This window comes from Antechinus flavipes, chromosome 2 (assembly GCF_016432865.1).
Source record: "Antechinus flavipes isolate AdamAnt ecotype Samford, QLD, Australia chromosome 2, AdamAnt_v2, whole genome shotgun sequence".
NCBI lineage: Eukaryota > Metazoa > Chordata > Mammalia > Dasyuromorphia > Dasyuridae > Antechinus > Antechinus flavipes.
The window spans coordinates 637,850,272-637,872,624 of NC_067399.1; the positions used below are offsets into that span (position 1 = coordinate 637,850,272).

The window sequence follows — 22,353 nt, forward strand, 5'->3', positions numbered from 1 at the left end:
CGCGCCGCCGTCCGCGCGCGGAAAGCTGGAGGCGGGCGCGCCCCCGGTGCGGTGGAACGCCCTCTTCCGAGGCGCTTGCTGGCCGCTCTGGGGCAGTGCTGGGCCACCGTAGGTCTTCTCGTCTCAATTTTCTTTGCCATGCTGATTTTCCTCCCTTTGTGTCTTTGGCTGCTGTGGTGGCGACCCACTGCCCTGCCGCAAGCCTCTCCTGGGCCTCAGACTCGGGGCTCGTTTTTAGGGCAGAGGTGTCACCCCGAGGAGAGATGGGGGAGGGAAGGCTTGGGGCCTGCCCAGGTCCGGATCCTTTCTCCCCTCCCCCTCCTCCCCGGGAGCCTTGGGGAACGCCGCGCCGAGGCTCTGGGCTGGAGTTCTTCCGCGTCCGAAGGCCCTTCGGCCTGCAGGGGTCAGAAGCTCGGTTGGTCGGTGGCGTTGGAGCTTCTGTCCCCGGCCTGATACCTGCGCTCGCCTCTTCCCAAACTTACGTCCCTCCCGGCTGATTTAGCAGCTTCCTTATTCCTCCTTTCAAAAGTAGAATGCAGTTACCTCAGAGGCCGAAGTTCTTGTATTGCCTTGGTATTCCCATTACTTCCCTTGAAATGCCTGTTTTGCACAAGTAGGTCCATAACGATAATTTTCCTCCCAGGTGGTTAGAGTTAGTATAAGAAAAAAATGAATCGCTCCAAAGTTGCTCTTGGCTTTAGTGGGTTCACTATTGACCGGTTTTTACTAGGCTTTTTGTAACTTGATCTTCTATAATAATGTTTGAACTTCAATTATGGGCGATGCCCATGCATAATTGTTGACTCTACTGAGAATCTTTGCAAAAGGGCTAATTTGTTAAGTACAGAGCTGAAGTTATTCCATGGTGTGCATTCAGCTGACTAGAAGCTCCACAAAATGGTACTCGAGTCTCTTGCTTATTTCAGAGTAGTGTGCAAGGAAAATCGTTAAACTAGTACAGTGGCAGAGCTTTTTGTCATTGCAAAATGTGTTTTGGCTAATTTTCTTTTATTCTAAATGGAGAATAAGATTTAATTATTCTTGGTGACCTTAGCTAGGATTATGCTTAGGGAGGATGAATTTTTCCCAATATAAAGCTTTTTATAAATACAAGTGGTATTTTCTTTAGGTTAATACAGACAGACCAGTTTACATTCTCCCCTTCCTCCCCCCCCCCCAAAAAAAAATGGAGTGAGATACCCTCTTCTCTGGATATCAATTGACTATACAAATAGGCTGTTTATTTGGGAAGATATGATATGTTAGAAAAGTTAAGAAATAAAAGTGACAGCATTTTTCAGATATTAGATATCCAGTGGGGATGAGTGGGGCTTTTTTGTTTATAACGATTGGATGCTTTGTGAATTGATAGTTATTAAATCCTTAACTTAAATCCTCCTCCATTGCACACAGGAAAAAGCATGGGTTTCTTTCTTGGTAAGGCAATGATTTGTTTTCCAGTATTTTCCCAGAAGATCTTTTGGAAGAAACATTATGGAAGTCCTCCGTCCACAGCTTATAAAAATTGAGGGGCGTATTTACAGGAAGAACTTTATACAAGAACAGACCTATCAGCATGAAGATGAAGATGAAGATTACTATGGAGGTAATAATTTCTTACCTTATGGTCAAGTTAGAGATAGGCTGTTCACTCACTTTTTATGTTCAAGATAAGACTATTCTCTCATACCACAGCAGTGATTCTTTGTTTTAAATGTTTGTTAGCACTTAGATTTGAGGATAGGACTGAGCTGTATAGCCTAATTTTTCAGACTCCTTTAGAGGATCGTCTTTACATTGATCTATAATTTTAATAGCTAGTGGTATTTAAACTTGATGGAGTATGACTATGTTGTTAATAAATAAAGATAGAGTTCATTTTTGCCTTTTTAGTAAAAGGTAGTTTCTGCAGGCTCCAATTGATCTTCTTTAATGAAATTGGATTTCCTGAATTATTCAGTGTTTACTAAACTACTGTGGAGTACAATCTCATTCTAGATTCTGGGGGAAAGTTTAGATAACTGCATTGGCAGTGGATAGATATTTTATCAATAAGTCAATAAACATTTCATAAGTATCTGTTATTTATCAGGTACTTTGTAAGTAGTGGGGGTACAGATATAATAAAAGAAAGACAATTCCATTATCTAATTATTCATTAGATTACAATCTAATAGGAGAAGATAACATATAAATGGGAGCTAAAAATCTGGAGGGAGGGGGAAAGGAATCTAATAAAATTGGAGTATAGGGGAGAAGCCAGAGTAGTGCAGCATTTGAGGAATTACATATGTATTATGTTTATATATACACACCACATATATAGCAGGTATATTGCATATGTATATGGATGTGTGTGTAGAAATAATTATAGTACAGCATGCCACATATTGTTTAGCATAAGAATCCTCTTGAAGATGACTACTCCTATCGGATTTGGAGCCAGATGAGACATTAGGATTCTAGCCCCTTCATTTTGCAATATATAAGTACATCAGGGCAAAACATTCTGTGAAGAAGAAATAAAAAGTCACTACTAATCTTGGGATGACATTGTTTAAAACCTAAAAGTATAAATAGGTATTCAACAGGTGTGTTAGAACATTCTTAGAATAGAATCCAACATGAACAAAATCATGACAAGGAGAAAATGTGGATCATTTGGTGGGGAGGAGAGAGGATTGCTCTGAATTCTACTCTTTAACGTAACTAAGAACATATGGTAGTAGAAATGAGAAGCCTCCAGGTTGGGAAGCACAAAAACCTGAACTTTACCTACTAGAAAATAGGGAACCAGTGAGAAAAGTCACACCTCAGACTCAAATACTCTGTGAGTTAATGTAGGCAAGTGGATGCTGTTAGCCTCAGTTCCTTGAAAAATTTTTTTTTCAATGCTATTTTATTTTTTCAAATACATATAAAGGTAGTTTCAATATTCATTTTTTTAGATTTTGAGTTCCAAGTTTTTTTTCTCTCTCCTTGCCTTATCTCCCTCCTCTCCTAGACAGTAAGCAGTCTGATATAGATTATACAAGTGCAATCATTTAAAACATATTTCCATAGATGTCATGTTGTGAAAGAAAATTCAGAACAAAAGAGAAAAACCATGAGAGAAAAAAAAGCAAACAAAAAAGTGAAAATAGTATGCATTGACCTGAATTCAGTCTCCATAGTTCTCTTTCTGGATATAGATGGCATTTTCCACCCCAAGTCTTTTGGAATTGTCTTAGATTTCCACATTGCTGGGAAGATCATCATAGTTGATGATCAGATAATCTTTCAGCCTTAGTTCCTTATCTCCAAAATAGACATAAAAAGATCTTTTCTTATTTGTTTACAAGTTATTTTTCTTTAAAGTATATTGACTTCTTGAGGGTAAGAACTTTTTCATTTTTGTCTTTGACTGCTTAATATTTATTTACTGAATGAAATATGGAATGAATGATTGACTTATAAAGTCCCACCCAGTTCTCAATCCTGCTGTTCTCTCATCCTTTGAGGATATTCTTACATATCAACTTTTTGAAGTTGAGGTAAATGGAAAATTATGTTTTTACAGCGGCATACTAGTGATACTGGAAAGAGTTTAAACTCAGACTCAAGAGAATTTACAGTTTTTTTTTTTAAATTATAGCTTTTTATTTAGAAGTTATATGCATGAGTAATTTTATAGCATTGACAATTGTCAAACCTTTTGTTTCAATTTTTCCCCTTCTTCTTCCTACCCCCTCCCCCAGATGGCAGGTTGACCAATACATGTTAAATATGTTAAAGTATAAATTAAATACAAAATAAGTATACATGTCCAAACAGTTATTTTGCTGTACAAAAAGAATTGGACTCTACACCAATATAAGGACGGAGGCAAGCTGCCATGAGGCTTGCCAAAGATCTCTCCTGGATTCTGGAGTCCAGAATCTCCAACTTCTCTTCACCTTGTCCTGCTGCAAAGTGACTCTCTGGCCCTCTCTCTCTCTCTCTGCCCTCCAGTCCTTGCCTATAATTATCTTAACATCAAACATTCAGCAAGCACCAATAGTGAGAATATTTATCCAAACATATGCTAATAGAGTCATTGTCTCATATCAGATAGTAATTAGCCTCAAGTGCTTGGTTGTCTGATTCAAACATGGTTTTCAGAGTTTCAGCCATCTACAATTTATATTTAGGTTAAAATCATTTAACAGTATAATTCAGGAACTCTGATAATGTTTTCTATTCAGGCACTTTGATAATGTTTCCTATCAATCGTCAGGTCCTTCAGTTAGACCTGTGGTGTACTTTTGGGGGTGATAGACCCCCTTATTCCCATGGGCCCCCTGGATTCTTGTTCAGATTTTTACTGCTAAGAGTTAGGCCTTCTTGGATCTTTAATGTTCAGAATGCTGGATGGTGAGGGTCCTTGTATGGTACCTCAGGAGCTTGTAGTCCTTAAGTACCTGGGCTACCCTGCTCTGAGCATTCCTGTGGTGCATTGGTCACTACTATTGCTTGGGACTTCCAAAGTCCTCATACTGTAGCTTTATGATTAATCTAGGATTTTCCATCTTTCTTGGACATTTTTTTCAGGAGTCGTTGACTCTTGTCTTATACTCAGGGTTTCACTGGTTACTCTGGGAAACTGGTGACTTAATTGCTTGAGCTGTCCTGCCACACTCATTTGGCATGCTTTCTTATTGACTATGGGCTTCTGTCTGACTTTTTATACAGTTTGTGGGTGGAAGAAATCACTTCTTATAGTTTCTCATTGAGTTTCTTGTAAACAAAATATTTTTGGATTCTGTTTTCTAATATATTCTGCTATCTGCTTCTGCTTTAGGAGTGATTTTATTCCATTCACATTCATGATTACTAACAACATTTCCCTCCATTCTATTTTCTTATGTTTTCTCTTCTCTCTCTCTTTTTATCTTGTCCCTCCTCTAAAATCTGTTTTGTTTCTGACCATTTCCTTCTTTTGTCTGCTTTACCTTATCCCCTTTTTTTCCAACTTCTCTGTTAGATGGGATAGATTTCTGTTATCAGTTGAATGTGTATTTGTATTTTTCCTTTTTGAATCAATTTAGATGTGAATAAGTTTCAAGCATTTTCCAGGTGAGGGCCTTCTCCTCTCTTTTCCCTCTCCACTGTAAAAACTCTCCCTTATATGCCTTTTTTATTTGAGATCATTTTCCTTATTATTTCTCACTCTTCTTCTTTCAGGTGGATCCCTTGTTCTCACCCAATCATTTTTTAAAATATCATCCCAATGTAATCAGTTCAATATTTTACTCTCTTTCTATGTATCATCCTTCTAGGTTCCATAATAATGATAAAATTTAAAAAAGATACATATATCAACTTTTCATATGGAAAGGTGTACAGTTTAATCTTTTTGAGTCCTTTATGATGTCTCTTTCATATTTACCACTTTGGGCTTCTTTTGAGTCTGGTATTTGAAAGTCAGATTTATTTTTTTAAATTTAGCTTTTGTCTTTTCATCAGGAATGCTCCAAAGTCCTTTATTTCATTAAATATCTAGTTTTCCCTTGAAGGATTATATTCACTTTTTGCTGGGTAGATTATTTTTGGTTGTAATCCCTTTTCTTTTGCCTTCCAAAATACTATTTTAAGCCCTCCAGTTCTTTAAGATGTTAGCTGCTAAATCTTGTGTGATCCTGACCATGGCTTCATGGCTTTTGAACTATGGCTGTGTTAAGTATTTTCTTTTTGACCTGAGAGCTCTGAAATTTGATTATGATATTCTTGAGAATTTTCATTTTGGGATCCCTTTCAGGTGATGATTAGTGAATTCTTTCAATTTTTATTTTACCTTCTGGTTCCAGGCAGTTTTTCATGATAAATTCTTAAAATATGTTGTCTAGGCTTTTTATTTCATCATGGCTTTTATCAGGTAATTCAGTAATTCTTTTTTTTTTGGTCAGGCAATTGAGGTTAAGTGACTTGCCCAGAGTCACATAGCTGGTAAGTATTAAGTGTCTGAGGCTGGATTTTAGTTTAAGGTCCTCCTGACCTCAGGTCTGGTGCTCTAGTCTCTGCTACATTTAACTGTCTCTAATTCAATAATTCTTAAGTTTTCTTCATATAGAATTTCTAGTCAGTAGTTTTTCCAATGAAATATTTCACATTTTCTTTTATTTTTTCGTTCTTTGGATTTTGTTTTATTCTTGTATTTCTTATTTCTTATTTTATTATTTCTTATGCAATCTTTGGCTTCCACTTGCCCAATTCTAATTTTTAAGGAATTATTTTCCATCTTTTTAAGAAATTTTTTTCATCTGTATATTTTTTTTATCTCTTCTTCCTTTTGGCAAATTCTGTTTTTTAAAAATTTTGTTATTTTCTTCAGGATTTTTTTTTTTTTGTGTGTGTGTGCTTCTTTTTTTACCAAGTTGTTAATTGTCTTTCCATAGTTTTCTTCCTTTGCTTTTGTTTATTGACTTAATTTTTTCTCTTTTGCTCTTATCTGATTTTGGAAATCAATTTTTATCTCTTCCAGGAATTTTTGTTGTGCTTTTGTCCAATTTAAATTTTTTTTCTTTGAGGCTTTGCCTGTAGCTTTTTTGATTTTGTTGTTGACTTCTGAGTTTGTGTCTTGATTTTCCCCATCTCCATAATAGCAATTTATGATCAGGTTCTTGTTTATCTGTTTGTTTATTTTTCTACCTTATTTCTTTATATTACTGTTGGGTTCTATTGGAGTGTGTGTGTATATGTCTCTGTCTCAACCTTCACCTTTTTTCTTCTTCTCTTGTTTTCAGAACTAGTTTTAGGGTTTTGGAGTTTTCGGTGCTTCCAAAGTGGTATGATTTGGGCAGAGATGTGGTTACTGCTCCCTTGGTCTTCACTCTGAACTGGAAGTGATACTGCCCCTTAAGATCCCAGGTATCCTGAGGTCCTGAAGTGACACTATCCCCAGGGCTTCCATCCTTTGGGATTGAAAATGTTCTTGTATAGGCAGTGGAATTTCTGAGCATCAGATAGTATGAGGGTACACACAGCTAGTATGGGGGTACCCTGTAATCTATTTTTGACTGGTTGCCTGATCTCTTTTCCACTCTCTGGCTTAAGAGCTCCCCAGACCGTTGCCTGTCATCATTTCTTAGTCTCACTGGCTTTTCATCCATGTGAGCTCCAGGCCAGCTTCCTTTCTTGAGTTATAGATCGCTCTTTCAGATCTACATTGTCTTTGGCTGGAAGAATATCTCATTCTGATTTTTTTGTTGGCTTTGCCACTCTAAAATTCTATTTGAGCTATTAAAGTTGATGGGAAGGGAGTAAGGAATGATCTTAGCTGAGATCTACAACTCCATCTCATCTCTGCCATTACGATTCTGTTCCCCCTCATTGGCTTTCTTGATCATTATTCAATTTAATGTGAACTTTAGGTTTTTTCCAGAGTAGGTATATATGAGCTGGGCAGTTTGCTGTGGTAAGGCTTCTTTCTTAATCAGAAGTCCCTGGAGATCTTTTAATATTTCATGTATACTATTGCAGCTCTTGTTCTAGCTGTCTGTTAATTAATTTCTCTTGCAGCAGTAACAATAATAATAGCATTTATATAGTACATTAAGTTTTGTAAATTACTTTACATATGCTAGTTCATTTGATTCTCACCACTCTGTGAGGGAGGTGTTATTATTTTCATTTTACAGATAAGGAAACTGAAGCTAAGAAAATTTGAGACCATCCCAGGGTCACTTAACTAGTAAATGTTGGGAGGCAGGATTTGAACTCGTCTTTCTGACTCCAAATCTAGCATTCTTCTCCTCTCCCACCCCTCCACTTACATGGAAAGATAATTTTCAGTATTTATTTTTGATATGATTTTGATTTCCATTTTTTCTTTCCCTCTTTCCCTTTTCACCTCTCCAAAACAGCAAGCCATCTGATATAGGTTGTACATGTACAATCATATTAAACATATTTTCACATCAGTCATGTTGTGAAAAAAGAATCAAAATAAAAGGGAAAAACTTTATGAGAAAGAAAAAAATGAAAAAATAATGAAAATAATATACTTCAGTCTATAATCAGACTCCATTGTGCTTTTTCTGGATGTAGATAGCATTTTCCATCCTGAGTCTTTTGGAATTGTCTTAGGTAATTATTTCCGGGAAGAGCTAATTTTGTCAAAGTTGGTCAGCTCAAAATGTTACTGTTACTGTGTATGAGCTTTTTTCCTTATTTTGCTCAATTTACTCAGCATCGGTTCGTGTTAATCTTTCCAGGTTTTTCTGAAATCAGCCTGTTCATCATTTCTTATAGAATAGTATTCCATTATTTGTTCAGCCATTTCCCTGTTAATGGGAATCCTCTCAATTTCCAATTTTTTGCCACACAAAGAGTTGTTTTGAACATTTTACCTTTTTTATGATCTTTTTGGGATACAGACTTAGTAGTGGATCAAAAGGTATAGGCAGTTTGTAGCTCTTTGAATATAATTCTAAATTGTTCTTCAGAATGGTTGAATCAGTTCATAACTCTAACAGTAATGTTTTATTGTTTCAATTTTCCTATATCCTCCAACATTTATCATTTTTCTTTTCTATCATCTTAGCCAATCTGAAAGGTGTGAGGTGGTTCTTTTAATTTCCATTTTTCTAATCAGTCGTGATTTAGAGCATTTTTTTTCCATGAGTATAGGTAGTTTTAAATTCTTCATCTGAAAAATGCTTTCCTTTGACCTTTGATCAACTGGGGATAGCATTCTTTCCCTATTCCAACCAGATGCTTTAAAACTAAATCATCTCCTTTTCTGTCACGCATGTCCTTATGTGATGGGGGTAGTATTTTTACATAATCTTTTTTCCTGTAAGTTATTTTTAGTAATATGCCATAACCTACTTATATTTACTATAAGTCTTTTCGTTGCCTTGTGGGTTAGATGCATTTTTGAATCTTCTGTTTAACGAACTTATAGCCAAGTGATAACACTGGGAGGACTATGATGTTGAAAGATGGGCTTTTGTGGTAGGGAGTAGCTTGAGATGTCTGAAAAGCTCTTTCTCCTAGATGTATCCCATCCAGTTCACCTCCTTAATTTATTCATTTTTAGTGGACGTTTGAGGTATATGCACTTAGGGAGTAATTTGATGGGCTATTTTTCCAGCTGTGTGTCAAATTCTAGGTAATATGGATTCTTTCTTCATCTATTTGGTTTTTCCTGTATAGCTAATTAGATTAATCTCTTAGGTGACCATGGGCTTTATTGAGATGGCTTGTAGTATTCTGGAACTTAATTAAGTACAATTCCTTCCATCTGTTGGGTTCTCAGTAAGAACCTTATCATTAGAAGGGCTGTCATCATCAGTAATATTACACTTTCATTTCTATGTCACACAGGGAATTCTTCATAATTGTGGCTAACACTTTTGTTCAGCATTTATCTTTGTTTTCCTAACATAATGAACATGACTAGCCCATTTCCATAAACCTTTTATGGAGATGGGGAAGTAGGTTTATGGGTAAGTAGTTTATGTTTTTATTTGTCTTTTTAGTATTTGAGGGTCTATTATTTGTTAGGCACTGTGCTAAGTGTTGAGGATATAAACACAAAAAGGAACTGTTTCAGTTCCTGATTTTAGCAGGTTTACTTTCTACTGGGAGGGGAGGGGAGAAACACCATTTATATACATCAGTATGTACAAAAAATATCAAAAGTACCTCTGGGGGGAGGGGAGATTACTGATGATTAGGGAGCTTGGTAAAGGTCTCTTATAGGAGTAATGCTCTTTATAGTCTTCTCTAGTCTTTGAATTTCTGCCCTTTTTATGAAATGTTGAAGACTTAAGTGCTTTTAAAATTATATTTCTTTCAGCATAGATTTCTTCTGTCAGAAAGAGTTATTCTTTCTTATTTCATCTTCTTTAAGTGCCACTTTGTATGGGACAGTGATGAACCCTCCCCAAATTGAAATCAGAGACTCTCGAGGTAGAAAAACAAAAAGGTTTTATTTCCATCTCCTGATAAAGGGCGACTTCCAGCAGACAAGGGATTGTCAATAGAGGAGTGCAAAGCACAAGCTGCAAAACACAGGATTACATAGACCAGTGGTTCTCAAAGTATGGTCTAGAGAATCCTGGGGATCTCTGAAACCCTTTTAGAGGGTCTACAAATTCAAAAATAGTTTTTATTTCCAATATGGTAAATGTCTATAAATATAATCTAGATAAACAAAAACTCTTTGGAGAGAACGTCAATAATTTTTAATAGGATAAAGATACTGAAAACAAAAGTTTGAGAACCACTGACATAGACCCTAACATTTTCCCCTCCACTCCCCTAATCTCCCCTCCCCTTCTTTGCATTGGCTGGGAGTCCAGACTCTCATTCTAAACACAGAAACCTAACCCAGAGATAAAGAATACCAGTCAATGACACACTCTTTACCATATTAGGAACTTAATGCTAAAGTGGCAAAAAGGACAGGGACTACAGGAGGGAAATGTATGTTTTTCTAAAATGAGCAAACACCTGTGGATTTTGGCTATAGCAAACTTGTTATTGCAAAGTTTCAAATTATAATTAGGGTATAGACTGAGGCGACATTCTTACAAGAAATCTTCACTCATTTTTGTCCCATTCAATCTCTTATTTATTATCCTTTGAAGACCTCTCGCATTGTTTATACATTTCCTCAACCATCTCATCCTCAATCTCCAATCACTCTGGGCCTGGTCTGCTAACCAGTGCCTTAATTATTTTGATCATGGCCTGGGGTGTAGTAAGCCTATTCACCATATAAATTGGGGTTCTGTACCCCTAACTTCCATTCTGGGCCCAAGTGGCCCAGACTTATGGTCTGGATGAACCTTTCTGGGGGCCATCACCCCAGTCATTTACATCCCCAGTAACTGGAGTAGAAAACACTTTACAAATAAAGATGCCTATCACAAAAATCAACTACAGTAGAAATGCTAAAAGAAACAGCTCACTAATCTTTTGCACATGCCCTCAAGGCTCATGTATTCACTTGGTGGGAAGTTAATTTCTTTCTCAATTACAGGCATGGTTTGAGTCCACAGACCAAGAGAATGGTAACTGGTCCTTTGGCCCATGTGTGGTGGGTTCAGCCTTTCTCCTTGGTCCTCACAATAGTGTCCAGGATCAGTAAGATTTGGAAAGGGCCCTCCCAGGAGGGGATGAGTTTTGCCTCTTTCCACATCCGGATCAGTACCCAATCTCCAGATTGAAATCTGTGTACAAGGAATCCTAGGGTAGAGTCTGAGCAATCAGCCCTTTATTCTGCAATCAAATGTTTTTCCAGAGAGTGCATATAATTCCTGAGCAATTCATCTCAACTGTCAAATATGGAGTTGCAGTTTCCCTGTTTTCTTCCTGAATAAGGATGTCCAAAGAGGATTTCGTAAGGTGATAACCCAATCTCTCTCCAGGATTGGTCCTAATACTGAGGAGGCCCAGGGGAAGGGATTTAGTCCATGGCAGTTGTATTTCTAATGCCAGTTCGTGAGTTGCCTCTTGATTTCCTGGTTTATTCTTTCCACTTTACCCAAAGAAGGAGGGTGCCAGGGAGTGTGAAACTCCCAGGTAATATCCAAAACCTTTACCAGGAACTAGAGAAACTTAAAGATAAAGTGAATCCCCTAGTCTGAGACTATCCTCTCCACCATCCCATTTCTGGGAATGATTTGTTTCAATAAGATCTTACTAATGGCCTGAGCAATAGGCTTGGGTCATAAGGAAAGCTTCAACACATGAGGTCAGATGATCTCCTATGACAAGCAAGTATTTAAGGCAACCTACCAAGGGTAGCTCAGCGAAGTTCACCTGTGTGCTCTGAAGTGGTCTAATTCCCAGGAGCCTCCCTCCTGCTGGTGCCTGATGCTGGGCAGACTTATTTGTCCTTCGACAATCTACCAAGTTGGTGCACAAGAGTATACAGACCAGGAGATATGAACCAGGTCAAGACTGCATTGCACAGATTTTGGACATCCCAATGGCTGTCCTGGTGAAGCTGCTGAACAATCTGCCTCATACTTGAGGGTTCCTTATTCAACACTTCCTGACCATCAGGGAGATACCATTTACCATTACAATCCTCCTGGGCTTCCACCTCTTGGGACTCTTATAGATCTTCCCTTGTCTTTGTTTCAAAGTCAGTCATCTCTAAACAAATGTTTTTGTCCTGGCCCTTCCTGACCAGCAGTGGCGATTAGAAAAGAGGCAGGATTCAAGTGATGATCCTAGGCTAATATCAAATCATCTCTAGGAGTATGGCCTCATACTTCAGAATTCTGGAGTGAGTGAGCCATCTCCTGGCCCTATGAGTGAGTACAGACCTAACTTGGTGGGAAACTGACAATGAGGGTCAGAAGTGAGTTGTCTGCTCTCCTTCACTAATATAGCTGTAGCTACAACAGCTGGGATACAAGTGGGTCATCCCTGTGCCCACTCTAGAAAGGAAAGCTACAAGTCTCCTTTGCCCACCTTTTATTTGCACCCAAAAGGGTTTTTCTAAGGAGGGGGGAGGGCCAGCACAGGAGGTGATATTTCAGTTGTTTGAAATTCCTCATTTAATGTGGTCAGTCTCCTCTTCCAGTAGGTGTGGCTATGGGGGTTTTGTCAAAGTCCATATGAATCAGTCCAATTTCTACTATACCCTATTAATCCCAGGAATTTTCAGAGCTTTTTCTTTGTTTTGGGCAATGAGGTCTGGAGAATTCCCATTCGGGATTTAGCTTCTTACTTCCTTCACTAATTGAGTGTTCCAAGATCCTCACCTCTCTACAAACTGTAACTTTCCTTTGTAATTTTTTCTTTTCCTAAATCCTTCTTCCCCTAGATAGTTTAACAGTTTGATAGAGGCATCACTAACTTTTCTTTTCTTTCCAGTGACCAATAAATCATCAACATATTGTAAGATCTGAGTACTCAAGGGAACCCTAATTTTCCAAAAATAGTTTCTAGTAGTTGCAGACAATTCTGTCTATCACTGGGGCAACACACCACATATACTGCTGTTTTCTTCCAATGTTTGGGTCCTTCCGTCTGATTGTCATGGGGATTATATTTACTTGGCCTCTGTCATGGGGCTGAGCCTAAACCTTGGCATTAATTCTTTTTTCTTCCTCCTCTTTCAATAACAAATTCTTGTGATTGTTATAATTTGAGTCCCCTGTGGTATCAATTGAATAGAGAATTTGGTAATCAAATCTCTTCTTAACAAATTTACACCCACCTCTGGGATGAGCAGAAACTTCCCCAAGGTCAGCACCCCAGCACATTTTAGTTCTGAAACCTCAGTAAGAGGTACGATAAAATTTTCTCCTTTTACATCTGAAATTGAGAGAATTTCTTTGGACAATCAAGACTCCCAGGGCAATTGAGTTACAGAGGAAATAGTGGCCCTGGTATCGAAGAAATTTATTCCTCTTTCCCTGATCCCATCCTTAAATTTATCAAGGGCTCAGGGAGGCATGGGGGTCATTTCAATGAACCTCTGACACTTCAGTCTTCCAATCCCATTGTCAAGTCAGAGAAACTAAGGCAAGATAGAAATTAGAGAGTTTTTAATATTTTATTTGAAAGGGAGAGATTTACTGGGACCAAATGAATCCATGATTTGGTCCCAGGGCTGAATGAGTATTGTCTCCAAGAATCCAGCAAACAATGTGAGTTCTCAGTGACATATATATGGGTGGCACAGCTACAGGAGTAGACTGGGGCAGGGGTGGAGTCAGAGTGCTCAGAGCGGGAACAGGACTATTGATCTGGTTCTGACTGGATGGGGGGAGGCATAGGGGACATCTGATAATTGGGATTACAGAGTGGGGAGAGGCACCCAACATTCTGATGCTGCCTAAGATAGAAGGTCTTTCTCCTTATCTGGATCATTATCATTAGGAGAGAGGGATGGTGTTACAGGACTGACCAGAACAATTAGGAACTGAGGCAGAACAATTCAGGGAAACAGGATAATTAGGGAAACTAGTCAGACAATAAAAGAGAACTGTGGCACAACACCATAATGGAGATCTTTTGCTCTTGTTTCCTCAGGGTAATCCCTCTTCATAGGTCCTTCTAGTTTATATTCAAAGCAGTTAGTGGGGAGTCCACTTTGAGTCCTTCTATCTCTGTTCTTACTCCCAGAACAGAATCCAGGATAGCTGGTTCCCTGATCTCTGCTTCTATCAGCCTGTCCCTTGACCCCTCCCTGGGAGGGAGGAAGGGAGTTGTAGTGTCACAGGAGTAGTGGCCAGAAGGGGGTGGGGCATAGGGAGGAGGTAACGCCCAACTGGAGTCCTAAGCATGGGGTTTCTCTGGCTCCTTTTCCTCTTGCAGTCAGCAACCACCAGGCTGCATACTCTGTATACTCACTCTCCTTAGTTTTAAACAGCTCTTTTGAATTTGCATATAGAGTCAATTTTGGCATCCCCAGCCCTACGGATAATTTGGCCAAGAAATTTCCTATGAGTGAGGTGTCTGCTTAAACAAAACAACAATGTTTGATCATTTTCTTTTTGGCCTTCCCTTTATATTTTGGTACTTCATCCCAATTCTTAAGCCTGTTTCCTAATGGGCTCTCTTCCAGGACACTAGATAGGTTTTTAGCGCCAGCTACCTTAGATTGTTCCTTTCCCATGGTTCACAGTATCTTGTTCTCTTTGATGGAGGACTCGCCCTATCTTACAAGGAAAACAGGACACTCAAGGGTTAGAGTCTCCCAACCCCCGTCATCAGGCAGCTCACCAGTTCTTGCCAAAGGCATAGCTCTTATGGACTCGAATCGCTTAGAGTTCCTTGGCTCACCTTGGCTCCTTGGCAAGAGTTCTTGCTTACCTGGGTGGTACCCACAACTTATGGGACTGATGCTGGCTTATCTCCTGAGCTGAATTAATTCTCTATCTTCCCCAGTCCAGTCTGGAGCTTGCTTTTGTTTTTGCTTTCTCCTATTGTCTCTTTGGGAATTTATCCAATTGAAGTGGGAGTTCTTGAGCCAAGTCCAAGGCCTTGCCCAAGGATTCGATACAGGAAAGACTACTTATGAACAGGAAATAGCCTGGTTGAGCCCCCAAAGCTTTGTGGGATGGTGAGGACCCTTATCCATATTGAAGTTAGAAACTCTCAAGGTAGAAAAACAAAAAGAACTTTTGATCTTGTGAGAAAGGGCAACTTCCAGCAGACAAGGCGTTGTCAGTAGAGGAGTGCAAAGCACAAGCGGTAAAACACAGGCTTACATAGAACCTACTGCCAAAGTCACCCTCCCTTCTTCTTCCCATTGACTGGGAGCCTAAACTCTCATTCTAAAAGCAAAAATCTGAGACAAAGAATGTTAGCCAATGACACACTCTTTAACTTATTAGGAACTTAATGCTTATGTGGCAAAGGCAGGAACAATGGGAAATGTGTGTTTATCTAAGATAAGCAAACATTTCTGACTTTTGGCTATAGCAAACTTGTTATTGTAAAGTTTCAAGTTATAATTAGGTTGAGGTCACATTATTATGGGAGGTCTTCACTCAATTTATCCCATTCAACCTTTACACAGGGACTCTGAATACAGTGATTGCACTTTTAATGATTCTCCCCCCACCTTCCCCTTTTTGGGGTTCTTTGATATATTTTGTGCTTAGTACAATGACTGGCACATAGTAGGTGCTTAAAAATCCTTCTTCTATGGACTCGATAGAAGTATAGAAGTTCTGGCAAATGTGTTCCATTTTGTGGTTATATGCCCCTATTCCATTTTCCTTGGTAGATGCTCTTAGGATAATTTTGCCTAATTGGATTTCAGTGCTACACTTTCTGTTGGCTGGTTTTCCACTCTGCTGCTTTTCTACTGCTTTTGTGAAATGATTCTGTTAATATTATAGATTCAGAGCTGGAGGGCACTTTGGGTTTATTCAGCTTCCTTATTTGACAATTTATGAAATTTGCGACTCAGAGAGTGATTTGCTTCAGGTGGTCAGTGGCAGAACTAGGATTCAAACAGATTCTATAACCTTCAATCTGTGACTTCCCATGAGCTCTGGGGTTTGTCATCTATCACCCTTGTCTACATAATGTTTTGCACATAAGCTTATTATATTTTGAACTAGCTTGCATTCTATTTGGCAAGGAAATTGAATTTACTGCCTAAGGTGGTTTTAGAATTGGGCTTCATCGATATTGAGAATGTTTTCTGTAAAGTGTGTGTTTGAACCTGTAAAATCATTGGTGTAAACTCATGGTGAGGAGATTTCCTGGGGCATTGAGTAAGTTGAAAGACTGGCCAGGTTCACAGGGCCAGTGTGTCAGAAGCAGGACTTGAGTACAGTGCTTCTTGACTCAGCATTCTTTATTCAGTATGCCGTATTAGCTTTTTTCCTTACAGTTAATAATCATGTAATAGTTTTTTCTTATAATAATAATCATGTAATAAACCATGATAATTAGAGTGAATTTATTTACTTATTTTTATTTTCTTTTTTTCTGTCTCAGTAGCTTATTTAAATAAAGCTATCACAACTGAGTTCAGCTTTCCTCTAATTTGGTATTTTTTGCTCTAACCAGTTAATGATCTGATTACTGTTTTGAGAGGACACCTGGGTTAGTAATTTTTTTTCTTTGTAATTTGTAGATAGAAGTATATAAATGCAGTCTGAAAACCAGTTCATTGACTTAATAGATGTTGATTGCTTCATTTAGAAAGTGACTACCTTGAGAGCAAGGGCTATCTTTATTTGTGTGCCCTGTGCTTATCACAATGCTTGGCACAAAATGCAAGTTTAATAAATGCTTTTCACCATTCATTTTGGGAATTATAATACCTCATCATAATTTGTTTTTATATATTATCATGTCCTCCTTCCCCAGTGCAGTATGAATTGTTCATAAAATAGTACACTTTTGAGAGGAACTTTTAGAACATTTTGTGTTGTTTTCACTGATGTAAAGGACAGATGTAGCCATCTTTTGTGATGCAAAGAATGTGCTGCCTATTGTGCTACTGAATTTGGTGAGAATATCTAAAATGACCGAGTTTCCCATTAGTGAGTTAGAAATTCTCTTAAAACTACTTGACTCATCTCACATTTCTATATTGAGAAGTTTCTAAGCTGATGCCATGAATACTTGTGATTCATTTTTAGAAGAATCTTAATTTTCTAGAAATAGGATTTTTAACACCTTCTTTATTTAAGAGAGTTTTTTTATTTTAGCATTTAAGGTAAATATACTTCAGTTTGAGATGTTTTTGGTAGTTGTTCAGTCATTTTTGTCTTGTCTGACTCTTTGTGACCCCATTTGGGGTTTTCTTGGCAAAGATACTGGAATGGTTTACCATTTTCTTCTTTAGCTCATTTTGTAGTTGAGGAAACTGAGGCTTACAGGATTAAGTGACTTGCCCAGGGATACAGAGCTAATAAGTGCCTGAAATCAGATTTGAATGCAGGTCTTCCTAATTCCAGGAGCAATGTTCTGTCTATTAGAACCTTTAGCTGTCCCCTAGAAGATTTACAATGTTTTTTAAAAAAAATTTAAAATTGTACTATAGTCTGTAAAAGAATGCATGTACTATTTCTGCCTATTGTTTGCAATATTTCTGTGTCCTTGTAATGCTGGAGAAACTGAGGCAAGATAGAGATTAGAGAGTTTTTAATAATTTATTTAAAAGGGAGAGATTTACTGGGACCAAATGGATCCATGGTTTGGTCCCAGGGTTGAATGAGACTATCGTCTCCAAGAATCCAGCCTCTAGCCAGCATCCAGCAGCCCATTCGAGTTCTCAATGACATATTTATACACAGTAGCTAAACAAAGGATGGAGTCCAAACTCTGGTGAGTGGGAATCTCCAGGCAGGAACCATCAACTTGGCTCTGACAGGTTGGGGGGTAGAACCATAAACTCTAACAAACTGGGAGTTAAGAAGTGTCTGGCTACAGATAGACTGTCTGGAGTCACCGTTTCTGAGTTTATACGTAGACAATTTATAACCTTAGAGCAAATAGCCCTGAGTTATATCAGTCTTCATGAACCAAAGCAGGGTTTGCAACTAAGGGAAATTGAGGCAGAACAATTAGGGAAACTGAAGCAAAACAATTTAGGGAAACTGAGGCAGAATCAATTTAGGGAAACTGAATCAGAACAATCAGAGAACTGTGGCACAACACCCTAACACATAGTCAATTTTTGTAAAAGTTTGATGTATACTAAGAAATATGTATTCTTTACTAGTCCTATTAGGAGATATAATTTTTTAAAATTTTAGTTTCCCCACTAATTTATTTTTTATTTTTGTTTATCTTTTATTAGACTTATCTAGAACTAATCTCATGTCATTTCTAATTAGGGTCTGTCTTTTTGTAATTCATTTAATATTTTCTTTATGATATATAGAGGTTGACTTTTAGAGCATATAATTTAAATTTTAATATTGGAGTTGTTTGTTTGTTTGTTTGTTTGTAGTTCTTTTCAGCACAATATAATCACCTTGTTTCTTTTGTTTCAAATATTTGTTTTTGTTTCTTTTTTTTTAGTGATACATAGTAAAAATTTTTTCCTGAGCTTTCATGATTTTATGTCTGTCTTTGTTTTTAAATAGATTGTAGGGTTTTTCTTTCTTATCCATTATGTTACTCTCTTTTATTTTAATATGTTGTTTAATATATTCATATTTAAAATCATGAGAGGGTTATAATTTCTTCCTTTTATCTCTGATGTGATTTTTATTTTTTCAAATTAGGATTCCCTTCTCCCCCTTCCCTGCTATGTCTCTTTACACATTTTAACTTGATCTGTTTTAAGACAATTCTTTTCATATTGGCTGTTTTCTGTTTACTCTTAACTCTTGTTGCCCTTTCCCCTAGTTTTGCAGTTTTGCTTATTCATTTTTCTTTTTTGTTTTTATCTGTTCAATTTTTCCTTGTCTCCCTCCCCAGTTAAATGGTCAAATGATATCCTTTTTTTCTCTCTTCCCCTTCAATTTTTGTTTCAAAATATTCATCTTCTGCATTTTTTGTAAAATAAATAAATAAATAGAAGATTTTCCCTTACCATAGTCATCATCATTATTTATCTTCTCTTTCTATTCTAAAATTTATTATTTTTGGTTCATTACCCATATACTTTTTAGTTCTTTTTTAGTCCTTCTTTAGTATCTGTGTTCTTTTTTTTTTTTTTTAATAACTTTTTATTGATAGAATGCATGCCAGGGTAATTTTTTACAGCATTATCCCTTGCATTCACTTCTGTTCCGATTTTTTCCCCTCCCTCCCTCCACCCCTTCCCCCAGATGACAAGCAGACCTTTACATATTGAATGGGTTGCAGTATATCCTAGATATAATATATGTGTGCAGAACCGAACAGTTTTCTTGTTGCACAGGGAGAATTGAATTCAGAAGGTATAAATAACCCAGGAAGAAAAACAAAAATGCAAGCAGTTTATATTCATTTCCCAGTGTTCTTTCTCTGGGTGTAGTTGCTTCTGTCCGTCTTTGATCAATTAAGGCTCTCTTTATCGAAGAGGTCCACTTCCATCAGAAGTATCTGTGTTCTTAGTATTAGAGCTTCTGAGGTATCTACTTTGGATTCTTTCTTCTGAACAGTAAATATGTAGATCTCATAGATCTTCCCTTCTTACCCCATTTTTCCTTTTGTACTGCACTTGTAGAAATATCAATTCTAGTAGATGATAAAGAGAATATTGTTTTTGGGTAGGGATTTTTCTATGGCCCTGATTGTATATTATTGACTTTTGCCCTGAGCAAAGTGACTTGGAATAAGCTGTGCTGTGCTATTAAAAAAAAAAAAAATTGAGATGATGGGGGAAAGGTTTATAGTCCATAAAATTTCTTAAAAGATGTAATTGTCTCTGTGCAGAGCCCATGGAGTATTCAGAAGAGCTTAGTGACTCGTGTGTGGTGGAGCAGACAGAGAGAGGCTTCCAGTGTGCGGTGGCGGTCCCTAGTGCCCTTTTCAAGTAAGTTTTATCTCAGTGCTGCTCATAAGAATCATGGGGGAAGTGTGATTTTTCTCTGTTGTTTTCTTTTCAATTGAGATACCAGTGGCTAGTGATGTTTTAATTTGCTTATATTCATTGTTCTGGAAGTGAGTATTACATTATCACCCTTCTTTCTGATAGAGACTTCATAGTTACATAGACATTTCTTCTGAGAACTGGGTAATATACTTTTTCTAGAATTGTCTTTGTAGAAACTTGTAATCTTTGCATAAGAGTCATACTGATAAGCCTAGTGAGCCATACTAAAATGTTTACTTTGCATATTGAATATTTATAACAATAACAACTTATGTAATGCTTATAATAGTATGTAAGAATGAAGGACTTTACAATTATTATGGCCATTGAACTTCCCAGCGATCCTGGGAGATAGATATAATTATTATCCTTATTTGTAGATAAGGAACTTGAGGCAAATAGAGGTTAAGTGACTTGTCCAGGGTCATGTAGCTGGTAAATGTTGGAGGCCAGTTTTGAAATAAAGTCTTTTCTGATTCCAGGTCTAGCTCTCTGTCTGCTGTGCCACCTCCTCCTGTTAAAAACTAAACCACTTCTCTCACTGACACTTTCTTTTTTTGTAATTCTCTATATGCTTTTGAGTTTATTTCTATTCTATTGTTATGCAACTTTTTTTTTTTTTTTTGATATTTCTTCAGTTTCTGATATCAGTACTTATACTGACTTTTAATAAGTTGGAGCCAAGGATTACAAAGGAAAATCCTACTGTACCTTCTTCAGCTTTCTATAGTATACATGGAGAAGGAAGATAATTTAGTAAATGTACAGAAGGACCTGTGAAAATGGTAAGCCAAGGGATAGACCTTCAGGAATGACAATAGTTGGTAATAATCCTGCTTTCTTGTGCCTTTAAGGTTTATCTGAAATCTATGTATTTCTCTCTATTATAGACTTTTTGACTCTTGTTGGTTTTCTTTACTAATACAGAGTTTAGCATGTTGAGTGAAAACAAGATTGGGTGATACTTTTTCTTTTTAGCTACTTATTTTACAAATATTTAAATCAGTTTATAATTACAATTACATTTTTCTTTATATTAGATATATAATTGGGAAGAAAGGTGAAACCAGAAAGAAACTAGAAATGGAAACTCGAACTTCTATTAACATTCCTAAACCTGGAATGGAAGGAGAAATTGGTAAGATTTAGCACGCATGTGTCACAGTCATCCTCACTTTTGTGTTCATGTGAAAATAAGGTACATTTAGTTGAATGTAGATATATTCTTTTTTGTTGTCTTTAAAAATTAAAAATTTTTTATGATAGCTTTTTATTTTTCAAAAAGCATGCAAAGATAGTTTTCATCATCACAAAATCTTGTGTTCCAAATTTTTCTCTTTCTCTCTCTTCCTCTAGATAGCAAAAATCCAATATAGGTTAAATATGTGTAATTTTTCTTTTCTTTTTTTAAATATATTTTATTTTATTTTATAATAACTTTATATTGACAGAATCCATGCCAGGGTAATTTTTTTACAACATTATCCCTTGCACTCGCTTCTGTTCCAATTTTTCCCCTCCCTCCCTCCACCCCCTCCCCTAGATGGCAAGCAGTCCTATATATGTTAGTTATGTTGCAGTATATCCTAGATACAATATATGTTTGCAGAACTGAACAGTTCTCTTGTTGCACAGGGAGAATTGGATTCAGAAGGTAAAAATAACCCAGGAATAAAAACAAAAATGCAAATAGTTCACATTCATTTCCCAGTGTTCTTTCTTTGGATGTAGCTGCTTCTGTCCATCTTTTATCAATTGGAACTGAGTTAGGTCTCTTTGTCAAAGAAATCCACTTCCATCAGAATACATCCTCATACAATATCGTTGTTGAATGTATAATGATCTCCTGGTTCTGCTCATTTCACTTAGCATCAGTTCATGTAAGTCTCTCCAAGCCTCTCTGTATTCATCCTGCTGGTCATTTCTTACAGAACAATAATATTCCATAACGTTCATATACCACAATTTACCCAGCCATTCTCCAATTGATGGGCATCCATTCAATTTCCAGTTTCTAGCCACTACAAACAGGGCTGCCACAAACGTTTTGGCACATACAGGTCCCTTTCCCTTCTTTAAGATTTCTTTGGGATATAAGCCCAGTAGTAGCACTGCTGGATCAAAGGGTATGCACAGTTTGATAACTTTTTGGGCATAATTCCAGGTTGCGCTCCAGAATGGTTGGATTCGTTCACAACTTCACCAACAATGCATCAGTGTCCCAGTTTTCCCACATCTATGTGTAATTTTTCTAAACCTGTTTTCACATTATCATGTTGCACAAGAAAGATCAAAAGGGAAAAAAATGAGGAAGAAAGAAAAAACAAGGAAGCAAATAACAACAAGAAAGGTGAAAATCCTATGTTGTG

General features: G+C 37.2%; 1 protein-coding gene across 3 annotated transcripts in view; it reads left to right on the top strand.

The window, feature by feature from the left end:
• Positions 1-11: 11 nt before the first annotated feature.
• ASCC1 (activating signal cointegrator 1 complex subunit 1) overlaps positions 12-22,353 on the top strand; it is a 90,130-nt gene continuing 67,788 nt past the window's right edge. Inside the window, exons 1-4 of one of the 3 annotated variants that reach the window (XM_051982185.1) lie at positions 12-108; positions 1,462-1,606; positions 19,825-19,924; positions 21,025-21,122. In XM_051982185.1, the coding sequence (XP_051838145.1) occupies positions 1,495-1,606; positions 19,825-19,924; positions 21,025-21,122 (310 nt within the window). In that variant the 5' untranslated portion in view covers positions 12-108; positions 1,462-1,494. Of the gene's footprint in view, positions 109-151; positions 614-1,461; positions 1,607-19,824; positions 19,925-21,024; positions 21,123-22,353 lie in introns of those variants that run through there. The other 2 variants (XM_051982182.1, XM_051982184.1) reach the window with 2 other exon arrangements.